The sequence below is a fragment of the Diabrotica virgifera genome, chromosome 3, assembly GCF_917563875.1.
Source record: "Diabrotica virgifera virgifera chromosome 3, PGI_DIABVI_V3a".
Taxonomy (NCBI): Eukaryota; Metazoa; Arthropoda; class Insecta; order Coleoptera; family Chrysomelidae; genus Diabrotica; species Diabrotica virgifera.
In genome coordinates this window covers 191,222,094-191,248,279 of record NC_065445.1, presented here as the reverse complement: position 1 = coordinate 191,248,279, position 26,186 = coordinate 191,222,094, and the positions used below count along the sequence as shown (strand labels likewise).

At 34.0% G+C, this 26,186-nt stretch overlaps 1 protein-coding gene across 1 annotated transcript in view; it reads right to left on the bottom strand.

Annotated features, from left to right (window-relative positions):
• LOC114333765 (GAS2-like protein pickled eggs) overlaps nucleotides 1-26,186 on the bottom strand; it is a 579,287-nt gene that overhangs the window by 11,425 nt on the left and 541,676 nt on the right. Inside the window, exons 8-11 of the mRNA XM_050647107.1 lie at nucleotides 15,657-15,832; nucleotides 9,512-9,842; nucleotides 8,004-8,169; nucleotides 1,644-2,060 (exon numbers count right to left, since the gene is read on the bottom strand). Coding sequence (XP_050503064.1) covers nucleotides 1,644-2,060; nucleotides 8,004-8,169; nucleotides 9,512-9,842; nucleotides 15,657-15,832 — 1,090 coding nt within the window. The remainder of the gene's footprint in view (nucleotides 1-1,643; nucleotides 2,061-8,003; nucleotides 8,170-9,511; nucleotides 9,843-15,656; nucleotides 15,833-26,186) is intronic.

The following is a 26,186-nucleotide window of genomic DNA, read 5'->3' as shown; positions in this document are numbered from 1 at the left end:
ATTATTCTTGCGAATACCTTTCCAGGGATACTTGATATGGTGATACCTCGGTAATTATTACAGTTTCTCTTGTCTCCTTTTTTGTGTATTGGTAGTATAATGTCTTTCTTCCAGTCCTTTGGTAATTCTGCTCTATTTATGATATCATTCATTAGTTCTTTCATGCTATCCATTCCTTCTGTCCCATGAATTTTATCATTTCCGGGGTAATATGATCCTTGCCTGGTGCTTTGCCCAATTTTACTCTTTCTATTGCTTTCTCTAATTCCTCTCTTGTTATGGATTCCACTTGTTGTTCTTCATTCCTTTCTTGTATCTCCCTTATGTTGTCCGTGTCTGCATGAGTTAGCTCTTTGAAATGTTCTCTCCATCTTTCCATTATTTGTTTTTCTTCTGTTAGTACGTTTCCATTCTTGTCTTTTATATTCGGCATCGTGTGCTCTTTCTTTTGTCTGAGTTGTTTTAATGCGCCGTAGAAGAGTCTTTGGGTTTCCCTATAATTTTTTGTCATTTTTTGTCCAAATCTCTCCCATGACCTTTCCTTTCCTGCTTTCACCGCTATTTGAATCTCTTTCCTTTTTTCTTTATATGTCTCGTAATCTTCCGGGTGTTTTGTACTTAGGTATCTCTTCCATTTTTCTTTTTTGTTCTTTATTTTCTTTCGTATTTCTTCCGTCCACCATTCCGTTCTCCTCATGTTGGTATTGGCTATTTTTGTTTTCCCACAAGTTTCCTCAGCTGCTTTGATTATGCTGGTTTTTAGATATTCCCATTTTTCTTCTATATTTGTATTTTTTGCCCTACCTTTCAGAGTATTATCTAATTTTTCTTAGAATTTCTTCTTATATCTTTCCTCTTTTAATTTATAACTTTTTATTTTTTCGTTTACTACCTTTCTTCTCTTTTCTTCTTTTTCTTCTGTTGTTCTAATTCTCATTATTACTAGATGGTGGTCCAATCTCTGAGCCTCTTTTCACTTTCGTATCCTGTACTCTTTTCCATTTGTTGCTGCTTACCAAAAAGTAATCTAAGATTGATTTTTCGTTTCTGCTGTCTTGTACTCTCGTGTATTGTGTACTTCTTTATGTTTAAATTTTGTATTTGTTATAACTAGCTTGTTCTCCATACATATTTCTATTATTCTTTCACCATTTCTGTTTAGTATTTCTTCTCCTTCTTTTCCCATGCACTCCTCTATTCCGCTGTTGTTGTTTCCGACTCTACCGTTTAGATACCGTAAATTGATATAAATAAATCTAAAATCAAATGGGATTTTACGTGTGTCAAAGAGAAAAAAATTGTAATTCGGTACTCTATAAATCATTCTGAGGGATTAGAATAAGGGTAAGACAGAGGGTTACTTTTATCTTTTCTTATTATTTTCAATAACATATATGTTAGACTAATAATATTCTTGGATGACCGTTTTATGGACTTCAGAAATGTGATTTCGATAAACTTTAATTACAATTTATGCCGTTATTAATTAAAATTCAGGGTTGGCGCAATGATATAAAATGATTGTAATTTCCGAGACCAACATATTCATCTAAATTTTATTTCATTTGAGTGAGATTATATTTTCCATAAGATGTGTACTTCCGACTTACATTGTAGTTTTTTGTGCAAATTAAAAAAATTACCTGTTGAGTTTCTGGCGAAAGGTTGGAACGTATCTTGGCTAATGCTAGCTCTAGAAGCCTTAGGTCTTCCACTCCAGGTACTAATTTTGGAATCAGCTTTCTTGGGTTGCGACGGAGTTCTCTTTGGGCTCTTTTGGACGTCGATATTCGCTTCCGAGCTATTGCTTCTAATGTATGACTTTCTTCGGGCTTGCAAGCCCTCCTTCGTTGAGGAGAAAGATCGTTCTTTCTTTTTAGGACTAAGGGTTTCGTTAGTTGTGGTTTCTGGAGATGAACTGGACGATTCTGACAATTTATCTATTGCGTGGCGGGTCTTTTCTAGGATGGTTTTGGTATCGTTTTCGTAAATCCGTTGAGAAAATTGGGTTCTTCTGAGGCCAAACTCGTTGAGGTCGTCGTCTACATAAACTTGATGCTCTAGAAAATAATAAATAGATGATAATTAAAGTGTGCACATACGTGTATTGTGGTCAGACATCAACTTATATTGTTCTGGGTATCCCAATAAGAAGGGCCCTCGGCCATATCTCAGGAACCGTTTATTATAGTACAGCTTTGAGAAAAAAATATTTATAACAAAAGTTGTCTCGGAAAAAGCCTGGAAATTATTTTCATAATTTTAGGTCCACCGCTAGAGGGCGTAATTGAATATCAAAAATTAAAAAATCAAAATTTTACAAAATTTGCTTAATGAAAGGGCACTGGAAATTCCATCATCGTATTATTCATAAAATTCTGCGCATGTTTGATTTCACAAGTTTAAGTCTACCTTTGCAAATAAGAGATGGGGATGAGTGGGAACCTTCTTAAGAAAAAATGGCTGTAAGTGCGGTTCTGCTAAATCAAATTTAGCATACTTGGTCTTGCTGAAAACAGCTCTTTTTCGTCAATGTAAGTGTCTTATTTTCGCAATAGCCTAATAAGTAATATGCCAGCTAGGAGGCGTTATTTAATTATTTTCAGAAATCTAGTTTTCTTTGGAAAATATTAAATATAAGTATGCATTTTTAATCCTGTATTACAAAATTAGACCAAATTACCAACAGAATAGTGAAAACCGCATGTTGATACCTTTTTCTATCTTGAGATATCTTAACCCTCGCAGGACCAACCTTTTATTAGAAACAGTGAGGACCAAGGAGGCTCAATAAATGTACCACACATAAATTAATCAAAAATGCGTTTCTTTATTAATTTAAACTAATTTAAAAATAACACTTTTATATTATTCCTATACGTTAATGGAACATTTAAAAGACACGAATTTATAATTTACCTCGAGTCTTCGGCTTCAGTGGAATTGTCATCATCGTAGGATACAGAAACATTTTTGATTATTGCTGTGCTTACCACATACATACTTGCATTTTGAACAAACTATGGTTGTTTTTGCCCACTTATTGGCCTTTTTCTTTTAAATTTTGCTAATTTGACACATGAATGATATCGTCCCTTTCCATTTTGAGATGGTGTTGAAGATATTCAAGGCGATTATTTATAGTCCCCTGTCAAGTTTTTATAAAGTATGAGGAAATGAATTAAATCATAGAAATTTTAATTATGCCATATAATAGGGCAGTAGTACGCCGACAACTACTAATTATTTGAGATTTTTAAGAACAAAGGTATTTAGAAAATCGGATGTAATGCAATGTTGTGGATACTTTTTAACCCTCCTTGGTCCTTCTAGGGTTAAGAAAGGTGTAAATTTTAAACATAACTGTCACCGGTAAACGAAGTTACGGAAAAGTAGTGTGCTATGGAAAAAACAGATAAAGATTTTGCAGATGTAAACGTATATAATTCATTAAAACACCATAAGACAAACAGTCACAGGCCACAGATGCGATGGTCAGATGACCTGAAGAAACACACTGGGTCAAAATGGATGCAAATTGCCCAAGATAGAGAGGCATGGAAGAAGGAAGAGGAGGCCTATATCCAAGGATGGATGTTTAGGGCTGATTAGATAGAAGACAAACAGTACTATAAAATATAACAAAGAAATAAAAGCAACTACTTACTTAGTGACGGCCTAAATGTTCAAATTGTTGCCCATCATTTTCGATGCAAACATTTACTCTTTCAAGAGTAGATTGAACAGCAACAGATTTAACTATTTTAGACTTTTATTTATGGGGACGGATTAAAGACCTTGTTTTTGCCGCTAGGCCCACTACTCGAGAAAACATGATCTAGAGCAGCGGTTCTCAACTTTTTTGAGTGATGTACCACCTACAGTTATTTTTATTATTTTTGGTACCACCTATATTTTTAAATTGTATTATCAATACTTATTAAGTACTACTATTTTAATTTTTTCTGTGTTTTGTGTACCACCGCCAATATTGATACCTATGTACCATCAGTGGTACATGTACCACAGATTGAGAACCTCTGATCTAGAGAATACAATACGCCATTCAAAGCATTGCGAGAGCAGAGATTGAGACTGCTGTTTAATCTACTCTTGAAAGCGTAAATGCTTGCACCGAAAATGATGGGCAACAATTTGAACATTTAGGTCGTCACTAAGTAAGTAGTTGCTTTTATTTCTTTGTTATATTGTATAGTGTTATTTGTCTTAGTGTTGTTTTAATTAATTATATACGTTTACATCTGGAAAATGTTGCTTTGTTTTTTCCATAGCACACTACTTTTCCTTAACTTCGTTTACCGGTGGCATTAACAGTTTTTTTTAATGTACACGTTTCTTAAGATATCTCGAGATAGAAAAAAGGTATCGATATGCGGTTTTCAGTATTATGTTGCTAATTTGGTCTAATTTTGTAATACAGGATTAAAAATGTATACTTGTATTTAATATTCTCCAAAGAAAACTATATTTCCGAAAATAATTAAGTAACGCCTACGAGCTGGCATAATATTCATTGGGCTATTTCGAAAATAAGAGTCTTTCATTGACGAAACAGAGCTGTTTTCAACAAGACCAAGTATGCAAAATTCGATTTAGCAGAATCGGACTCACAGCCATTTTTTCATAAAAAGGTCCCCACTCACCCCACCTCTTATTTGCAAAGGTAGACTTAAACTTGCGCAGAAATCAAATATGCGCAGAATTCTATGAAGAATACGATGACCGGATTTACAGTGCCCTTTCATTAGGTAAATTTTGTAAAATTTTGATATTTTAATTTTTGATATTCAATTACGCCCTCTAGCGGTGGACCTACAATTATGAAAATAATTTCCAGGCTTTTCCCGAGGCAACTTTTGTTATAAATATTTTTTTCTAAGAGCTGTATTATAAACGGTTCCTGAGATATGGCCGAGAGCCATTCTTATTGGGACACCCGGTACAGTACGTATACCAGGTTTACAATAATTATAGTGCATAGACTGTCGATCGGATAGCTCAGCGAGACGAGCGGTTGGCCGCACTTCACTTCGCTGTGATGAATGTGAGTTCAATCTCCAACCCGGTGAACAAAAAACAAAAAGGCTAACGCGTCAGTACAAAATTCTAATATGAATCTGAAGCTTAGACTGGAATATGTGGGCGTCTGATCGGCCTATGAGGGAGCAGTATGGCAAGGGATGAGGGCTTGTGGCTCAGTGATACTCCCCATAGATCCCTACCGGAAGAGCGTTGACGCCTAAATACCGGTGTAGACTTATGCATAGTAGAGAACTTGCATAAAATTTTAAATATGAAAAAATGCTATAAATCACAACAGAACATAATTTAAAATATATATCAAAGAAAAAAAAGGACAGTATTTCCATGATAATAAGACATGTTTTTAAGTAAAAAAAAGCAAAAATGGATTTTTTAAAAGACAGTTAAAGTTCCCTTAAGTCCGCTTTTTTCCTACTCTTCATTTTGGCATTACATATCTATTTTTTTTTTCTACGACCACTATTCAAAATGCACTTTTCTGCACAGTTTTATGTTAACAAACTTGATATTTTCTCACAGTATAAGATATATGCCATTAGTGTGCAGAAAAGTGACGTTTCTGTGCCGGAATATTATATTGTACAACAAGTGAGAAAAAGACATATTTCTCACGAGCGCAGAAGTTTGTTGGCACGAGCCGAGGCACGAACATAATATATATAATAACACGTAGATTAAGTCCGAAAAATAGCGTCACGCGGAGCAGTTTGGGTCGGTGGTCTATCTATCTCTCTCTACCGGCGCTTAGCTTTCTCTCTCTAGCATATGATGGCCGCTGCCTCTGTGTCTATGTCGTTCTATTACTCCCATCTCTTGGTAGATACGCTAGCACCCGTACGACAGACAAAGATAGCTAGACCACCGTACTTGACATTGACGTTACACCCATAGATATAATAATACGTAGATTACGCAAGGTACGAAAAATAGCGTAACGCGGAGCAGTTCGGGTCGGTGGTCTATCTATCTCTCTCTACCAGCACTTAGCTTTCTCTCTCTAGAATATGATGGCCGCTACCTCTGTGTCTGTGTCGTTCCATTCTCCCACCTCCTGGTAGATACGCTCACACTCGTACGACAGACAAAGATACTGTACTTGATATTGGCGTTACACCTCGATGCATTTATCGGCCTATAACTAGCCTGATCTATTATTAATATATCTATGGGCACGAGGCGAGTGCTGCAATCAAGCGAGGGAGAAATATGTCATTTTCTCATGTATTTTACACTGTACTTTTTCTATGGATGCGGTTTTGTCAAGAATTCAAACTTCAAAATTAAATGATTTAGGTGCTATTAGGTATATTATATGCATAAATTGAAATAAAATACATATACACCTAGGTATTGATATTCTTAAAATTTATATACGTTATTTATTTAAAATTCTAATTAACAGTTATTTTTGATCAGTTTTGAAAGGTAATTCCTGGTAAGTTTTGCTTCAACACAATTTGTTTGATAACATTAATTGTGCTTGTATTGTACATGTTACCATGGAAACGGCGATCATATGTATGGAAAACCATACGAGAACAAGAGACATGTTAACAATAGACCAGACTAGGGATATGCCACTTAATGCAACGAGGTGTAACGCCAGTATCAAGTACAGTGGTCTAGCTATCTTTGTCGGTCGTACGAGTGTGAGCGTATCTACCAAGAGGTGGAAGTAATGGAACAACACAGACACAGAGGCAGCGGCCATCATATGCTAGAGAGAGAAAGCTAAGCGCCGGCAGAGAGAGATAGATAGACCACCAACCCGAACTGCTCCCCGTTACATTTTTCGGACCTTGCCTAATCTACGTTTTATTATATCTATGAGGAGAACTCGTGAGAAAAAATATTTCTCACTGCAATAGCCGACTTTTATCACTGCGTGAAAAACTGTTCGTTTTGCATGTATTTTATTTAAGTAGTAAAAGAAGTTGCACTTTGTATAGCATCCATAGAATAAGTTCTTTTCTGCACGGTACCATTACATTCCACAAAAAAATCATAAATATAATTATAACATGTTTTGATGAAATGGTTTTATTTAAGATATTATATTTGATAATACTTTTCAAAAAAAGAACCGATTTAACTACATCTCATGTCCGAGAAATCTGGAAAACTTCGCTACTTTAACACGTTACTTTTGAACTTTACATTAAATTTGGTATTCTAGAAATGTCTACCTTATTCTGAGTAACGTTATATAGGTATATTCTGTTTACATCTGTGGTTAAAATGTAGACAAATAAGTATATAACCTGTAGGGCAGTTATACTTATTTATCGAATAGAAATTAAATTACGGATGTTACAACTATTTTATTTTACAATTTTATTCTTAATAAACATTTTACAATTATCAATTAACCAATAAGCATTTAGAAACCTCAGCAAGATACGTCGAATGAAGTATGGTGGAAATCCGTGACTGCATAAATATAATGGTTTATCTCGTTACTTGCTGATTACGTGAATACTAAGTGAATTTTAAATTTTAAATTTTCAGAAATCCAAATTTACAGTGTCTTAATAGCATAACTGCAATTAAGGCAGTGCATTAATTTTTTAACTGATTTCTGTGTAATTTGTTTAGGTATAAGGAATTTAAATTGATTAGAATTAATTAAATACAATTTAAAATTTATAATTTATTATTCTTCGATTGGAAATTGTGATTTTTATTTTTAGCAAAAACTGTGGTTGTAGAAAAAATATAGTGTGTAACACGTGTAGAAAGGTAATTTCTCACTCGTTTGAATTGCGGCATTCGCTTGCGCTCGTACCGCAACTTTTCAAACTCGTGAGAAATTAGTAGGTACCTTTCTGCACTTGTTGCACAATATACTATGTATTTTTGAACTGATGAAGGATTTTACATGATGTTATGATACTTATCATAGCTACAATATTATGACTTGAGAAAAAGTGTTAACTCACCGTTTTCTTCAGCATCCTCTGTAGAGTTTTGACTGTACACAGACGACCTTTGTTTGGTTCTATCATGAGTTAAACCTAAGCTTCGATAACCTTCGTCTGACACTTCAGATGTAGTATCACTATGATCTGTATCGTTTACGTGTAAACTGACTTCTGATTTAAGAACCTAAAAAAACAATTTTAATATTTTAAAAGTTAATAATAATAATACTTTTACTGACAGAATTTAAAAAAGATGATATTTGACAAGGACAATTGTACAAAAATATCTGAATCCGCGAAGGTCACTCAGGTGGCAAATCAAGGAGAGGGAGTTTACATCAGTGGTTTTGCGACATTTCCGGAAAAATCGGTCGAATAGCTCTGTTTATTTAGAATACATTTATGTGCACACTCCCGTGAACTTATACACAATGTTTTAAAATTTATTCATGAGGAAGCAGAAAGAAATTTTACTGTGAAACAGGCAAATAAAAAACCGAAAAACCTTTTCGGATTAGATTGATCTGACAACGTCGCGTAACTAAAGTTTCCGATCAGTCTGATCTGGGTTGAAAAACTTCAAATTAAAATCTGGAGTTCAGCAGGGATGTATAACATTCCCCATTCTATTCAATATATATACTGAAAACATTATACGTCAAGGTTTTGAAGAACGGCAAGTTGGAGTAACTATAGGAAGAAAACAATCAAAAACCCACGTTACGCTGATGACACTTTTATATTGAGGTCTTCACCAGAAGAACTGGAACACATTATGACTAATAAGCTAGGCATGGTGAGTATGGAATATGGTTTGAAAATACAGAAAATAAATAAACAGAAAACCAAAGTAATCATCATCGATAGAATCAGAAACAACCAAGCAGATATAAGAAACTTAACAGGTTACGAAGTGGTTAGACAATTTAATTACTTAGGCTCTGTTCTCACTGTGTAGATGCGAAGACGAGATCCGTAGAGGCATCACAATGGCCAGTTCAGCAACAGCCAAACTTACAAAAATAAGGAAGAACACTGACACTACAAAAAACACAAAATTACGACTTGCTCGAGCATTAATATTTCCTATCGCCACCTACGTTTCAGAAACTTGGACCATCAAAAAAACATATTCGAAGCGTCAAAAATTGCATTTGAAATGTGGGTCTACCGCAGAATATTGCGCATACAATGGACCACACGTGGCACAAATAATTCATAGACTCACCACAACTATCAACCAAAATATACTGAGACATTTTGGACATATATAACTAGAGGAAGAGCAGCCATGGAACAAATGATAGTTGAAGGCAATATAGAGGGCAAAAGATCTAGAGGAAGATCTCCAAACTACGATGGTCATCAAGGACAGAAATAGTCAAATAAATCACATGACATCACCACATCCTTATGAAGGATAAAATATAGAGGAGGAGAACTTTAGGAAAAAAGAGACAAATTAAAAACTTAATAGACTGGTGATCAGTGTGTACTGTATGTATGTCTGTATTTTTATTCCTTACCTTAGTATCTACTGGAATTTGCATGCTACTGACGATATTCTTCGATTTGTGATTAGTCATAATCGGCAACGACTGTGGACCATAATGTTTATGCTGTGGACTCCTATTGCTGGACAGCTTGGTATTAAGGTTTGAAGTGTAATTCGGCGTAGGACTCCTAGATCTTGTCGGTGGTGGAACCAGAGATCGTCTTGTAGAAAGATTGGGACTGAGGGACCGTTTAGGCGAGCGAGATCTTGAACGGTTCAGAGAGTTCATTGGAGGACCTAGAGAATGTGGACCACTGGATCCGTAAGAATTTCCACCTGCGTCTGCAACTGAAGCAGCTGATCTAAAATTATTATAAGATTGGTTAACAAATGATTATAGATTATTTCTGTTGGTCAATTTTTGGCTTCGACGGGAAAAACCTTTTTTTCTCTTGGTAGTTTTTCGATAAGCCAGTATTTGTCGAGATATTTTGAACATTTGTAAAATCCAACACATAATTTGACATGGTTAGGTAAGAGACCTGGTAATAATAGACATTATGAAAATAATATTACCAGAGAACGGCAGTTCTCGCGAGTGGCGCACGCCCACACCCCCCTACATGCGACACTATATATACACGAAATTTTAGATTTTATAAATCTGACGGAATTGAAAATTGTGCCAACTCCCATCTTAAAGTTCAGGAAAAGACTCACCCATTTATATGTCAACCATCCATTTTGGTCCAAGGGTGTCCAAGGGGGTCCAAAAACTCCCAAAAAATTCGAAAATTTAAGTACCACCTTTGCGGCTTCTAATAGTACTGATCATTACCTTTCCAACGCATGTCTAATTTCGAAAATCGGTTATACCATTCAAAAGTTACCGAGCTCAGAAATATAACTCAATTTCTATTAAAAAAAGGGAAAATGTTTGTGGATATGTATGTACATATGTACGTATGTGACTGGAAAAGTTAAACCGATCTGAATTTTTTTTCTGTGTTGGAAGATGGGGTCAGGGCCGATTCAGAACCGGTATAGTTTGTGACTTTTGACCACCCATCAGCCAGCTATAGGACTTGGTACGTACAAAACGGCATATTTTTTGGGGGTATACATCTTCGGTTCAAGAAGAAACAGGAGAACCGCAAATACACCAAATCAATAGTGTTGAGTTAAGTTTCAAATGGTGTGTAAGCCGTCAGGATCAGACATACACCACACGACTCAGTATCGCCGAAAAACTGAAAAACTAAACTTTGAAAATTTTGGTTTTTTGACAATTACTCAAAATTTCAACCTACGAATTGCGCCAATAACTGAGCGTTTGTAGAAGGACTCTAGACGAATCTGACGGTGTATACCTCATATCCCGGAAAATTCGAATTTTTAAGTTATAGGCTTCATAAGTATGATCAAATCTATTTTCTATGGGAAAAACGGTTTTTCAAGCTCAATAATTCCTGTAATAGTTTCAGTTATCATACTTGACCTTAGATGCATCAGATTATACCTGCCAATACGTTTCAAACTCATGTTTAGTGATCAAAATCGGTTAAGCCATTTAGAAGTTATTAAGCTACAAAAGTATAATACAATTAACGATTATTCCCGAAATGGTTTATCTAGTTGTAGTGGTTACGATGCTAAATTTGATCTGACAACGGGCAATCCGAGTTCATTAACCGGCCATCCCAATATTTTTTTTTCAATCTATTTCGAATAGAAAATAATCTAGTGTAAATTCGATGGACACTAGATCATTTGGGAGGTAATGCGACAAAGGCGACCATTTATAAAGCTTAACGTGTAATCGAGAAACATGCATTCAACTTCATATATTTAATTTATAAATAACTTTGAAAAATTAAAAAGGGGGTAGTTCCCTGGATTGGCTGTATACCTTATAGTTAAACAAACTGGAACATGAAGTAAAAACCACTTCTATGTAAAAGGTATATTTACTAAAATTTTTTAGAATCCCAATGGATTCAATAAAATGAGTTCATCAGAACGTTTTCAAACCTATCGGTCCATCATCAGTGAATTTGAATACTTGCAAAATAGCCCCAGAACCAAACAATGGTTGTGATTATAAATAAATCTACATTATGTTGAAATAAATTTAAAATGGCTAAACGCCGATGTTCAGGGATTAAACCTCTGGGAACATGGTGAAACTCTACCCGAGGACCCAATCAACCATCTTCGGTCAACGATGACTACTAAGTGAGTTGACCGAAGTAGTCATCGTTGACCGAATCACTTAGTAGTCATCGTTGACCGAAGATGGTTGATTGGGTCCTCGGGTAGAGTTTCACCATGTTCCCAGAGGTTTAATCCCTGAACATCGGCGTTTAGCCATTTTAAATTTATTTCAACATAATGTAGATTTATTTATAATCACAACCATTGTTTGGTTCTGGGGCTATTTTGCAAGTATTCAAATTCACTGATGATGGACCGATAGGTTTGAAAACGTTCTGATGAACTCATTTTATTGAATCCATTGGGATTCTAAAATTTTTTAGTAAATATACCTTTTACATAGAAGTGGTTTTTACTTCATGTTCCAACTTTGAAAAACTCCTGATACAAGAATAAAAAACCGCTAAATGCCGTAAAAATGAATGGCGCATACAATATTCCAGCTACAAAAGATCTGATATGAATATTACGTGGCACGAAAAGGTATTTTCATTTTGATGTAAAATAAAATTTTAGTTTTATTTCAAACGCGTCACAGAAGAGTTTCAAAATTCAAACTGTATCAAAGTTACTCTTTTGTGGCGCGTTTACTTCAAAAGCAAATATTATGGAAAAATCGTTTAAAATAAAACTAAAATTTTATTTTGCATCAAAATGAAAATAGATTTTCAGGCCACGTAATATTCATATCAGATCTTTTGTAGCTGGAATATTGTATGCGCCACTCATTTTTAAGGCCTTTAGCGGTTTTTTTATTCTTGTTCTATATTCTAATCTTACTTTAATCATTTAAATTTAAAAATATCTGCTGGATTTTAAAAATGTTCAAAATATCTCGGTAAAAACTGACTTGTCGAAAAAGTACTAGGAGGCAAAAAGGTTTTAAAAATATTGTGTTTAACTAATGATACCGCTATAATAGTGTAATTGGAACGCACAAAAATATTTGGAGGGGGGGGGGTTAAGGGTACCTAGTAATCTCCATAAAATTTTTATAGGGTGCACAAATTTCACTTTTATTTTTTTAAGATGTTCCTGCCATAAGAATGCCACATGTCCATTCTCAATAAAAAATCTCTAATAGTTTTCGATATATTGGAAAAAATCGATTTTAATTTTGTAATTTCGAAAGGCTGTAACTTTTTTATGTGTACATTTGTACTAAAGTAAGTTAGGTTCAATTATTGAACTATTTTTGATTCCAGAATATGTGATTTAATTTATGACCTGCCTTTTTCTTACGCCCTGTATACACTTGTTCAATTTTATTGAAACGCATCTTTGGTTAGGTTAGTCTTGGAAGCAATAATTGTAATCGCTCAACTGACGTTCTAGTTATGATAGTTATGTTTCTAAACATCACATTGATCAGTTATAGACTGAGAGGTAGCGCTGAAAAATCTCTTTGAATTTACCAAAGCTAAATTTTTCACAGTTGATTACTGTGATTGTGTAGAGAAACATACTGCGGTCGGTCAAGCGAAACGTAGAACAGGGGTTACTGAGAGGGTATCAAAGTTGTTTTCCTACGAAGGTAATTAAATCTATTTACTAAGGCTGAAAATCAGTACACAAATTCTAAATTGAATATAAATAAAAGTTATTATAGTCGGTCAGCTGTATGACGGGACAGAGCCGGTCGGTCGGTCCCAATGAATTTACAGGGTTATTCACTATATTTTGACCCCCTTGTAAACTGCTTTATTTACAGAATTAGAAAAAAATGTAAAATACAAAAGTTATTCGATTTTTTAATTATGATTTTCTGACATATATATCGTACTAGTGACGTCATCCATCTGGGCGTGATGACGTAATCGACTATTTTTTTAAATGAGAATAGGGGTCGTGTGCTAGCTCGTTTGAAAGGTTATTCAATTCTCTATACAGTACTATAAACATTAAGATCATTATTTATACAGGGTGTCCAAAAAATTTTTGAATTATTAATTAAACAATTAATTTAATTAAAAAAAATTTTTGGACACCCTGTATAATTAATCATATTAATGTTTATATTACTGAATAGGGGATTCAATAACCTTTCAAATGAGTTAGCACTCGACCCCTATTCCTATTTAAAAAATAGTAGATTAGTTCATCACCCCCAAATGGATGACGTCACTAGTACGATATATATTTCAAAAAATCATAATTTAAAAATTGAATAACTTTTGTATTTTACATTTTTTTTTAATTCTGTGAATAAATCAGTTTACAAGGGGGTCAAAATATAGTGAATAACACTGTACATTCACTGGGGCCGACCGACCGACTCTGTCCCGTCATACAGCTGACCGACTATAATACCTTTTATTTATATTTAATTTAGAATGTGTGTACTGATTTTCAGCCTTAGTCAGTGCCGGTTTTACCACTAGGCCGACTAGGCCGCGGCCTAGGGCCGCAAGCAAAAGGGGGCCCCAGCGTTTTGTAAAAAACTGAGTGTCAATGTTAATCTCTAATCCAACTTTATTACAAATTAAGAACATGACATTGACATTTTTCAGTATAAGGGAATAATGTGACAATTTAACGATATAAAAGTTTATTTCTGGTATTATTAATATTTTTATTTTTCAGTACCATAGCCTTTTACTGTTATAATATATTCATATTATTTTGCTTGTTCTTTTACTTATAATGTCTTTTCAACTCGGCTTTTTTTAGTCTTTTGCTGTCACCTGCATCTACTTTTCCCCCGGATGAAACAAATGCTATTTAATTTTAACAATTAAGGCAGAGGCGCAAAATGTCGCCTGTCAAAATGTTCAATGTGATTTACCAATGTACTTTTTGTAGTTCCAATGTTGTACCAATTTTAAAAAGTAAAATTAAAATGAGTTATTTATTACCTATATTATGTGCTTTATGCTTTAACTTTCGGATGACCAAGAGGGGTAAATTTTGACCCCAGCGTTTTCTTTAATAAATTCAAAAGTATTTTCAATTTTTTATTAATTATTTTTTTATTTGACTTTAATATCATTCTAGATATCCTCATATTTTGAAATAAAAAAACTTCCCTATATTTTACGAATAAAAAATATATTCTGAAGTTGATGTTTAGTAAAATACCGTCTATTATGTGGAATTCCAAGTAGTTTTACACTGCGCATTATCAAAATCTATTTTTAGTATGTGGTGCCTGTTATGTACGAATCACGAATTATGACATTCCTGTCTGCTACAGTTAGTCATTATTATTATTTCCTGGCGTATATTATTATAGTTTCTTAGTATTTTGTATACTTATAAGATATGGCCCGCAAATATCTTACTGAGGCTGAGTTACAGGAAATTGTTACTGCTAGCGATTTTTATGATGATATAGAAGATGAAATAGTATCAGAAAACGAGGGTGTATTGTTAGATGAAGATTTAAATGCTGAAAACATTCATTCTAGGTCATTGGTCATTTTTAACCTGGGGTCATTTTTTACCCCCGTTGGTCATCCGTGTAACAAAAATAGGTTGGGCATCGGAAAGTTAATTACATAATCGTGAAGTTATGGGGGGCCGCTCCGGGTAATTTGGCCTAGGGCCGCAAGTACCCGAAATCCGGCACTGGCCTTAGTACATGGATTTAATTACCTTCGTAGGAAAGCAACTTTGATACCCTCTCAGTAACCCCTGTTCTACGTTTCGCTTGACCGACCGCAGTATGTTTCTCTACACAATCACAGTAATCAACTATGAAAAATCTAGCTTTAGTTATTTCAAAGAGATTTTTCAGCGCTGCCTCTTGGACTATTACCATCAGTTACCAGTGGCTGGCCACTGTGTCGCTCGTCTGGTAGTCTGGAGGGGCACGTTTAATTTACATAAGAATTTACGGGTAACTACTTTGTGGCGTCACAGGGTACTGCTACAGAGTGGTTCGTCTGTTTCTGGAGTTAATATAGTTTGTCACTCACTGACTACTTAGAACAAAATTTGTAAGAAGAAGACTTATACTTTACCTTTCATAGTAAACGTGAGAACCATGTAGATCGGCTGCTCCAGGTTTATTGACCAATTTCGCCCCTTGTGTCGTCCTGTGTTGTGTTCGACACCTACATGGATCGTGCTTGTCTAAGTAATGAGATAGAGTGTCCCATCCACCTCCTACTCGAACCATTACGTGATTACGCAGGATCTAGAAAAAAATAAGCATATGCATAAATATATTTTGGTACATGTTTTTTAAAGTGAATTATTTTTTCTAATTAATAATGAATTTTAGTCACTTAATTTATGTAGTTTTTATTTAATTTATTAAACTCACAATTTACAATAAAACTTAATTTATACACATTTATTTATTTCCCATTCATCTATCATCTATTTACATTTAATGTATGTAATGAAGTCATTTTTGAAGAAGCATTACTATCTCAAATAAAAATAAAAATAAAAAAATAAAAATAAAAGTGTAGGAATAATAATTAACATAAGATCTATTAACAACATACGATATCCAGATGACACCATGATTATGGCAAGCTCTGCTGAACAACTCCAATTACTACCAAACAAAACAAACAGTTTCTGTGAAAAATATGGACCAAAAATGAATTAATTTTTTCAACACATTTTTTCGAATTGTGGATAGATGGCGCTATAATTGGGAAAAACTATTTATCCTGATACCATAGGTAAATTATAGAAGTGGTTACATATTCCAATCTCGAAACCTGACTTTTCTTCAAAAAGGCTCTTCATTATACTTTCATATATTCTTCTCTTTGTTTTCTTCCTAATATCTTTGTCCCATAAAATTTAATTGATCTACCTTTATTGATCCTGTTTTGTATTTCATCTTCACTATTTCCTAGTTTGTGAAATAGAGCTCCTAGATATTTGCATTGTTTCACACTATGTCCTTCCAATGGTAGGTGTTCAATGTCTTCATGTCAATGTCTTCCCACTATGAAGCATTCAGACGTAGTCTGAAGTATTCATTATTTGTTCAATACTGATGTTAAATATGTGGACTACTCTTTGCAAATGAAGACTATTTTCATCTTTGATATCAATATTGCGTTGTCTGAGTTGAGTAACAGACTAAATTTAACCTCTGATTCATTGGTTTTTGTAAAATTTTAGTTGTTAGTTTTAGGGTAGAATTTAACAAAATTATACCTCTGTAGTTTTTTGGCTTTTTATCTTCTTTTTAAATAATAAATTAGTTTGCTTGTTCTCCATTCTTCTGGTAATTTTGGTAATTAATGTTTTAGTTGTTCTATCATTGCTGCTTCGCAATATTTCAGTAATTTGTTTGGTATTCAGTCTTTACCTGCAGCTTTTCTGTTGTCCAACTTCCTTTGTATTTATATCAACTTCTTCATTTGTGGTAATTTCTGGTATTTCCGGTTCTGGCGACATTTATTGTTCCTCTGGTTAGAGCTTTTTTACATAGTCACAGATTAACCCAACATGTTGGGTTAATCTGTGACATAGTCAATTTAATCATGTATCCCTTTCTTTGTGTTCCGTCTTTTGACCTCTTATAAAGCATCATATTTTCTATTGCAGACCATAAAAATCATATTCCATTTCTTTTGAAAAACGTTCCCAGTAATCATTTTTCTTTCTTCTCACAATTTCTTGTGTTTCGTTTCTAATTTTCTTGTAATGATCGCGAAAAATGTTACTGAAAAAAAATTATATACCTACGAACAGTATGCATTCTTAAGGATGTTATGGTAGGGGAGCCAAAGCGGGGATTTTTGCAGTTACTCGAGCGCGTCAGAAAATCAAATGGAGAGAAACCTTGTACCCTGTAAATGTACCCCTAGTATATATGAACTCTTGATAAAGGGGCGTGCGTGCGTTGAGGGCAGTCCATAAAAAAATCTATCCTTAGAAAAACTCGAAATCATCAGATTAAGACAAGGTAAGACATGAAGAACAATGAATATTTAAAAGATCTGACGATTTGATCGGGGCATAAGGAAATGGGCGAATCAGAGTTTCACAAAACAAAGCGAATATTTCGCGAAATTACCATCAAATCGAAATATGTACTGAAAAATACGTGTTCAATATTTTTAAAAAATCTATATAATGATACCAGTCGTGACCCCTCACGGAAGAGGGGTTGGGGGTTCCTTTAAAATCTTATATAGGAACCCCCATTCTTTATTGCAGATTTGGATTCCGTACGTAAAAATAAGTAGGTAACTATTAATCAAGACATTTTATCGAATTATGCATTGATGGCGCTATATTCGGAAAAATGATTTTTGGAAATGAAAATTAAATTAAAAAATGGAAAATTCCCACTAAATGGAAAACTTAACTCTTTTTGGCTTTAGGGCCTAATCTTCACAACACAATAGGTCCCCATGACGCTTTAGCAACTGCAAATTTAGCATCACATGCTCTCCTATTATTACAATATAAAAAGGTGTTTACTGCCATATTAAATTAATTAAAAGCATTAAATAGTGCAATAAAATAATATTTTATTTACGACTTCTCTTAATGGGCGCATTTACCGTTTTTAGACTTATGCAACCATTTTTGTAAACAAATTCCAATAAATTGACTGAATAATTATATCATACGGTTCTGTAATAAAAATAGCTACCTAATTATTTATTTTCTAACACACCTGCAGAAGAGATGGATATAAAAAACGAGAAATCCTTGGAAATGACAAATCAGTAGAGAAGTGAGCTCAGCATCTTTGTCTGAAGTATGTAACCTACTCACTTATATTTTTTATTTTGTTTGCAATTAAATAATCAATGTCACAGAATAATAAAATAAATCAAAATAGGCATTTTACGATTTTTGTGGTAGCCATAAACTTTGTGTGGATAGAGACGTAATCATAAAATAGACAGAAATGTAGGTTAATTTTTTTAGTGAAAGAAAAAAATGATCAATAAAAAAATAATTAATTTCGTGAGAATGTACATACTTCCTAACTACAGGTTTCCTACCTATTTCATAGATGGCGTTGGGACAAATAAAGCAAACGCTTTGTTATGGTCATACTCACAGACTTATTTCAAGTATCACTTTGATCCGACAAAAGTCTGCTTTATCACACTGGTTAAGGATTACATAAAATGTATAAGGATTAATACCATATTACCATTTCGTCATAAAATTGACCGTTTTGTATAGTTTATTGCCAACATCTTTGAGTAGGTACATTCTCAAATTTTACGGGAAAGTACCCCGCACAAACCTTATGGAAATTAGGTCCCAGTGGATTTCGTTCATACTTTGGGAAAATACTCTTTGAAGCATCCTGATAAAAAGTTCTCATGGAAACAACTCAATCGTATGAAGGATTTTCAAGATATAGAGGCACAAACTCGGAAAATTATAAGATTTACTGGGTATTCCAATTCCCTGAGTTACTGGTTATCTGGCAACATGTAGAAGTTTGGATTAAGGAAAAGTACTAGTAGTCTAGGATTTTTTCCTGGCTACCCAATGGCGACCTTTACTTTGACCTTGACCTTCAACGGACGTCATCTTCTAGAGTTTCGAGGGTTTTCGGCATTAAATTGATATAAACAGATTACTCATGGTTTTTGCGATCGCTAAACACGAATATGCCGTCAGAGTTGAACTCCGGAGGACGTGGTGGCCAGGGCCACTGCAAGGGACGTCATCTTCTAGAGTTTCGAGGGTTTTCGGCATTTAATTGATGCAAATGAATTACTGGAGGGTTTTTTGAGGTCGCTAAACACGAATATGCCACCAGAACCGACTCCCGGAGCACCTGGTTTCCAAGGTCAATGAAAGGGGATCCTGGAGTTTCGAGGGTCTTTGGTACTACATTAATGCAAACGGATTAGTTATAGGTTTTTGGGGTGGCTGAACACGAATACGTGATCAGCACAGACACAGGAGCACCTGGTGCCTAAGACAGGTTATCTTCTGGAGTTTCGGAGGAATCAAATGGAGGAATCAAATGGATTACTCTTAGGCTTTTAACTCCAGAAGATAACCTGTCTTAGGTACCAGGTGCTCCTGAGTCTGAGCTGATAACGTACTCGTATTCAGCAACCCCAAAAACCTGTAATGTAGTATCAAAGAGTAGGTTTTTAGGGTTGCTGAATACGAGTACGTTATCAGCTCAGACTCAGGAGCACCTGGTACCTAAGACAGGTTATCTTCTGGAGTTAAAAGCCTAAGAGTAATCCATTTGATTCCTCCGAAACTCCAGAAGATAACCTGTCTTAGGCACCAGGTGCTCCTGTGCCTGTGCTGATCACGTATTCGTGTTCAGCCACCCCAAAAACCTATAACTAATCCGTTTGCATTAATGTAGTACCAAAGACCCTCGAAACTCCAGGAGCGCCTTTCATTGACCTTGGAAACCAGGTGCTCCGGGAGTCGGTTCTGGTGGTATATTCGTGTTTAGCGACCTCAAAAAACCCTCCAGTAATTCATTTGCATCAATTAAATGCCGAAAACCATCGAAACTCTAGAAGATGACGTCCATTGCAGTGGCCCTGGCCACCACGTCCTCCGGAGGTCAATTCTGATGGCATATTCGTGTTTAGCGATCCCAAACACCCATGAGTAATCCGTTTATATCAATTTAATACCGAAAACCCTCGAAACTCTAGAAGTTGACGTCCGTTGAAGGTCAAGGTCAAAGTAAAGGTCGCCATTGGATAGCCAGGAAAAAATCATAGACTACTAGTACTTTTCATTGATCCAAACTTCTACATGTTACCAGATAACCAGTAACTCAGGGAATTGGAATACCCAGTAAATCTTATAATTTTCCGAGTTTGTGCCTCTATATCTTGAAAATCCCTTATACGATTGAGTTGTGCCCATGAGAACTTTTTATCAGGATACTTCAAAGTGTATTTTCCCAAAGTATGAACGAAATCCACTGGGACCTAATTTCCATAAGGTTTGTGCGGGGTACTTTAAGGGAAATCGTTCCCTTAAACCGAATTGTTTGTTTACCATTGCTTTTTCACATTTTTGCTTAGTTATATTAAGAATTATCTTGAGAAGCAGTTTGGAGAGTGACTCATGAGACTAATTAGTCAAAAGTCTTACGTGATGATGCTTCTACGGTTTTTTTGTAGGTTGGATAAAAAATGTAAACTCCAACCACCTTCCTCCTCCTAAGTGCCTTCTTTATTGAGGTTGGCGATCAATATGACAAATTTCTCTCTGCTGTTTCGTAGCCAAGATATTTTCTTTCTTCTTATACCCCTTTTACCTTCAATCTTGCCTTTTAATACTACCTGGAGCTCAGGGCCCCGTAACCGGGCGTGCAACGCGTGCAGCGCACGCGGGCGTAACCCCAAAGGGGCGCCAAACCGAAGGTTTGGTAAATAAGAAATATTTATTTTAAATGAGATAATCATTTTTTATATACAATTTTAATTATTTCATGAACAGCTAGAGAAATCTCAAAAATCAAACATTGTGATATTACTGAAAAAATAATTATTCCCGTCCTGAAATGTTGAACTTACTCCGTCAAAAATATATTTTGTTGTTCCTTCCTAATTTTCTCTTTGAAGTAGATTTAATTACGGTTGGCATACCATCCAATCGATTTTATGTTGTAAACTAAAGTGACACTCAAAATAGTCAAATAAACATCAAATCACACTCCTTGACGAGTAGAAACATAAATCATTAACACCCATAAAACGCAACTTAGCAGTTTACTCGTACAAAAACACAACTTGCTGGATCAAGCAGTTTTACTCGTATAAGTGAATCTTTTACTCGAATTTATGATAATTATCCTTAAGTAAACAAATACTCTATGAATCATGATTATGTATTTGATAATACCTTTTCCCTTCTCGTCTATTAAGCACAAACATTATTTACTGTTACTGGTGAACCTGTGGTTTCTTGCAGTGAGCAGTGAAAAGTTTAAAATTTTATTTTATATTGAAGTTAATAGTTACGGCTATTATTGCAGTAATAATAATACATAATGCTGTGGCTTGGTTCTAAAAGGGCCAATGTCAAATTTTTGTTTTTTTGTACAGCTTTCTTTTGAATTTAATATTGACCAAACAAAATGCAAATAATTGACTCTGGCCCTTTAACCATTAAGCCACATTATGTGACTTGGTGGTAAAATGGCCAATTTCAATTTTTTGCATTTTGTTTGGTCAATATTAAATTCAAAAGAGAGCTGTACAAAAGAACAAAAATTTGACATTGTCCCTTTTAGAACAAGCAACAGAATTCATTTTAAATATAATCGAGTTTCCTCTAATAAAATTCACAATTTACAATTTATTTTGAAAAATAGAAAATTAAGACATTATAGTAATACCTGCGTAACTTTAAACCATATGGGAAATTTTTTTATTATTAATTTTACGAAAAAATTATTCTTCATAAAATGGTTTGCATTGTCTAAAAACTAAAATACAACCAAATATAAAATTGTATCAATCTTATACTAGTATCAAAAATATAAATTTCAATCAAGAGTAGGTAGGTATTACCTTATATTTCACAATATCGAAAATTATTATTATGAAAAGTTGTTTGGAATTAATTAAACACTGTGTTTTAATATGCAATTACATCCTTTTAATTGAAATTTTTTTTCTCAAACTACAGGTTACCCAGCGCCCTTTTTATTTATTACGAATAATGTGATAACTCTTTTATTATTAATGATTAATTAATTAATAATAATAAAAGAGTTATCACATTATTGATTAATTAATTAATTAATAATAAAAGAGTTATCACATTATTTGTAATAAATGAAAAGGGCTAATTATTAATAATAAAAGACATATCACATTATTTCTAATAAACGAAAAGGGCGTTGTTGAAAAGTACAATTATTGTACGATAAAAAATTCTTTATAAAAAGCTTTGCATGGTCTAAAATCTAAAATGCAACCATCAAATCCTATCAAATTTTATCAATTTTATATTATATGAGATATGTTTAAAAAAATATGAGTTTCGATCAAGAGTAAAGTGCCTTTCTAGATCACAATATTATAATTGAAGGAGTAATTAGAAGGATGTAATTGCATATTATAGAAACATAGTTTTTAATGCTGAACAACTATTCATTATAACTTTTCAATATTGTGAAAACTAAACGTACTTTGTTCGTGACCGAAACTCATATTTTTTGACATACCTAATACAGGATGCCTAAAATTTGATATTTGATGGTTGTATTCTGAGTTCTAGACAATGCAGATCTTTTTATGAAGAATAACTTTTTCTCGTAAAATTAAGAATAAAACAGTTTCCCATATGGTTCCTAGTTATGCAGACACCCTATATAAAAATTTTTTGAAAACTTTGTAATGACAAAATATTATTTTTTATTTACTTAAATGTATATTTTTAATTTAATATACAGGGTGCTTCATTAATGTAACAAAAAAATTTAAGGGGAAAGGCGCAAAATGTCGCCTGTCAAAAATTTCAATGTGTTTTATTTTTGAAGTTATACTTCTTTAGGCCCGAGGGTAAATTTTTATTTTACTGAACGCATGCGCACACCGACAGTATGGTATAAACGTTATACGGGATCTGATTGGGTGTTAAAATCATCTGTCAATAATTGTTCAATATGGAGATTTTGGATAAACAAATTAATGTTGTGTATATTAGTTATTATTGTTGTGATGGCAGAGAAAAAAGCAAGTTTATAATATTGTAGTGACTTTTTAAATAGTTTTTAAAAGCGACAGGTACGTAATAATTGTAAATTTTTCAGTATCCTAATAAAAATTTCATAGGTACCTACCTATTTGGAAAATTTAAAAAGAACCTACCAAAATAATATGTAATGCTTTGATTTACATAATTTGATAACCATCAAAATTTCTATCAATATTCACCTAATATGTTGTTTTCTTACTATATGTTTTGTTGTATTTTAATATTTCTTTCAATTCAAAATCAAAATATTTTGGTTAAATTCAGAACCGTCAAAAGTTTAATCCGTTTAGTTAGTTGATCTTGGCACATGATGACACATGGTATCCGTGGGTAAAAGTTTAAGAATTTCAATACAGTACAACCTGCCATATCCGGACCTCCCCATATCCGAACGGTTCTGCGCCGTCCGGATCTACCGAAATCTACCAAGAAAGGCTGTTAAATAACGCACTAAAAGAATAACTAAAAGATGGCGAAATAATGTATTATAGAATCTATAAAACGTGTCTATCGACGAAAGGTATCGACGGCGTTGATTACTGGAATGTATGAAGGAGAAAACGTTTCAGAGACTGTAAAAGAAGTAGTGGTCTTGATATCCGGATTTTTTCATATCCGGATCGGTCTGTCGCCACATTGATCCGGATATGGCAGGTTTGACTGTACTAACTGCGCTGATAAGCGGGTTCGAACCCCAAGGGAAACTTTTATTTTTTTATTTTTTTTTATACATTTTACAAAAAAATTGTTTACAAAAAAATTCGTGAAATATCACGAAAATGGAAAAAATGTTAGATTTTTTCTAACGGCGTGACTGCTCTCAGGTTAAAAATCACACTAAATTTTCTCTTTTATTTTCACACCTGTAACTTATTAAAATAAACATTATAGAAGTTTTCAGGGACTTTCGGATTCAGTAATAATGTAGTATTTCATTCTGCGTTTAAATCTTTGAAAAATATTTATTAGTTTTATATCCGCAGTTAAATATGTCCCGCACGCGGGCGCCAGTCAGCCTTGAGGGGCCCCTGCTGGAGCTGCTCAAATTCCATATGGCGGATTATGTGTCCTATATACGACGTCTTTCTAATTTTGATAGTATTAACCAGATGAGGACGTGTGTTCATTATTTCCAGTATTTCTTTATTCGTAGTTCTGCTGGTCTGCTGGTCCAGCTTATTTCGAATGAATTAAATTTGTTGATGTTATACTGTTTTAATGTCCAGATCTCACAGCCATATAGTAATAGAGATTACACATAACACTAAGTGTTAATTTTAGTGTGACTGATAGCTTGGGGTTACAGAGCACTTTACGCATCTTCATGAAACCAGACATTGCTATTTCAATGCCTCATCTAATTTTTTTTTGAGTGGTCTAGTTGACTATTTAGCTCTCTGCCCAGGTATATGAAGCATTGGGAACTCTGAAGGGTGATACCATTTAGTTGTATGTCGGGTGTAAATTGTTCATGGGAGTTTTTGTGGATTACCAGAATTTTGATTTTAAAAAATTAATCCAGTTGCGTATAGGTATGTAATTACAAACATTTGTTAGTTCTGAGACATTGTCGTCGTCTAAAAGTTTGAGCCAGTCTGATGGTATTTGGTCAGGGCCTGGAGTCTACATAACATCGTCCAAAGTAAAATAATTGAATGAATCGAATACTGCTAGCAATCTGTATCATTGCTGTTATTTCTCCATGGATTGGAATATATAATATATAATATATAGTATATAATATATAATATATAATATATAATATATAATATATAATATATAATATATAATATATAATATATAATATATAATATATAATATATAATATATTATATATTATATATTATATATTATATATTATATATTATATAATATATAATATATAATAAAAATGTATACCATTTTTATTCAGTTGCAATGCGAAGGCAAAACAATCTTACTTTTCAATTAGAATACGGAGTGCAGTCCAGTCCCTTGAATCGCGATTTTCGGCTCTTATTGGAGCCTTCATCGGAAAGAACGTAGGCACTGTTCTCCATATTTTAACTGATTCGCATCAAGAGGTTCTCCCACCCATTGCAACTGAAGTGATGATAGTAGGTGGCTAGCGCCATCTGGCATTGAAAGACGAAGTAGTTTTCAATCCTAATAGTAAATTATTAATATTGAAAATATTAAGAATATTACTAAAAGATTTTTAAATTGAAAACTTATTGGTACACTTTCCTGGTGACACCTCCAAGACTTCTACAATTTGCAAGTCAAATGGATGCTGCAGTGAAGACGAGAGGGAAGGAATTCTACACTATGCAATTCACATCCCTCGTCTGCAGCTGGTAAAGTTCCAACGGAAAAATGTACCTAGTTACTACGACTATAAAATAAAAATGTATGTCACTGCAGCATCCATTTGACTTGCAAATTGTAGAAGTCTTGGAGGTGTCACCAGGAAAGTGTACCAATAAGTGTTCAATTTAAAAATCTTTTAGTAATATTTTTAATATTTTCAATATTAATAATTTACTATTAGGATTGAAAACTACTTCGTCTTTCAATGCCAGATGGCGCTAGCCACCTACTATCATCACTTCAGTTGCAATGGGTGGGAGAACCTCTCGATGCGAATCAGTTAAAATATGGAGAACAGTGCCTACGTTCTTTCCGATGAAGGCTCCAATAAGAGCCGAAAATCGCGATTCAAGGGACTGGACTGCACTCCGTATTCTAATTGAAAAGTAAGATTGTTTTGCCTTCGCATTGCAACTGAATAAAAATGGTATACATTTTTATTTTATAGTCGTATTACTCCGTAGAGTAACTAGGTGCATTTTTCCGTTGGACCTTTACCA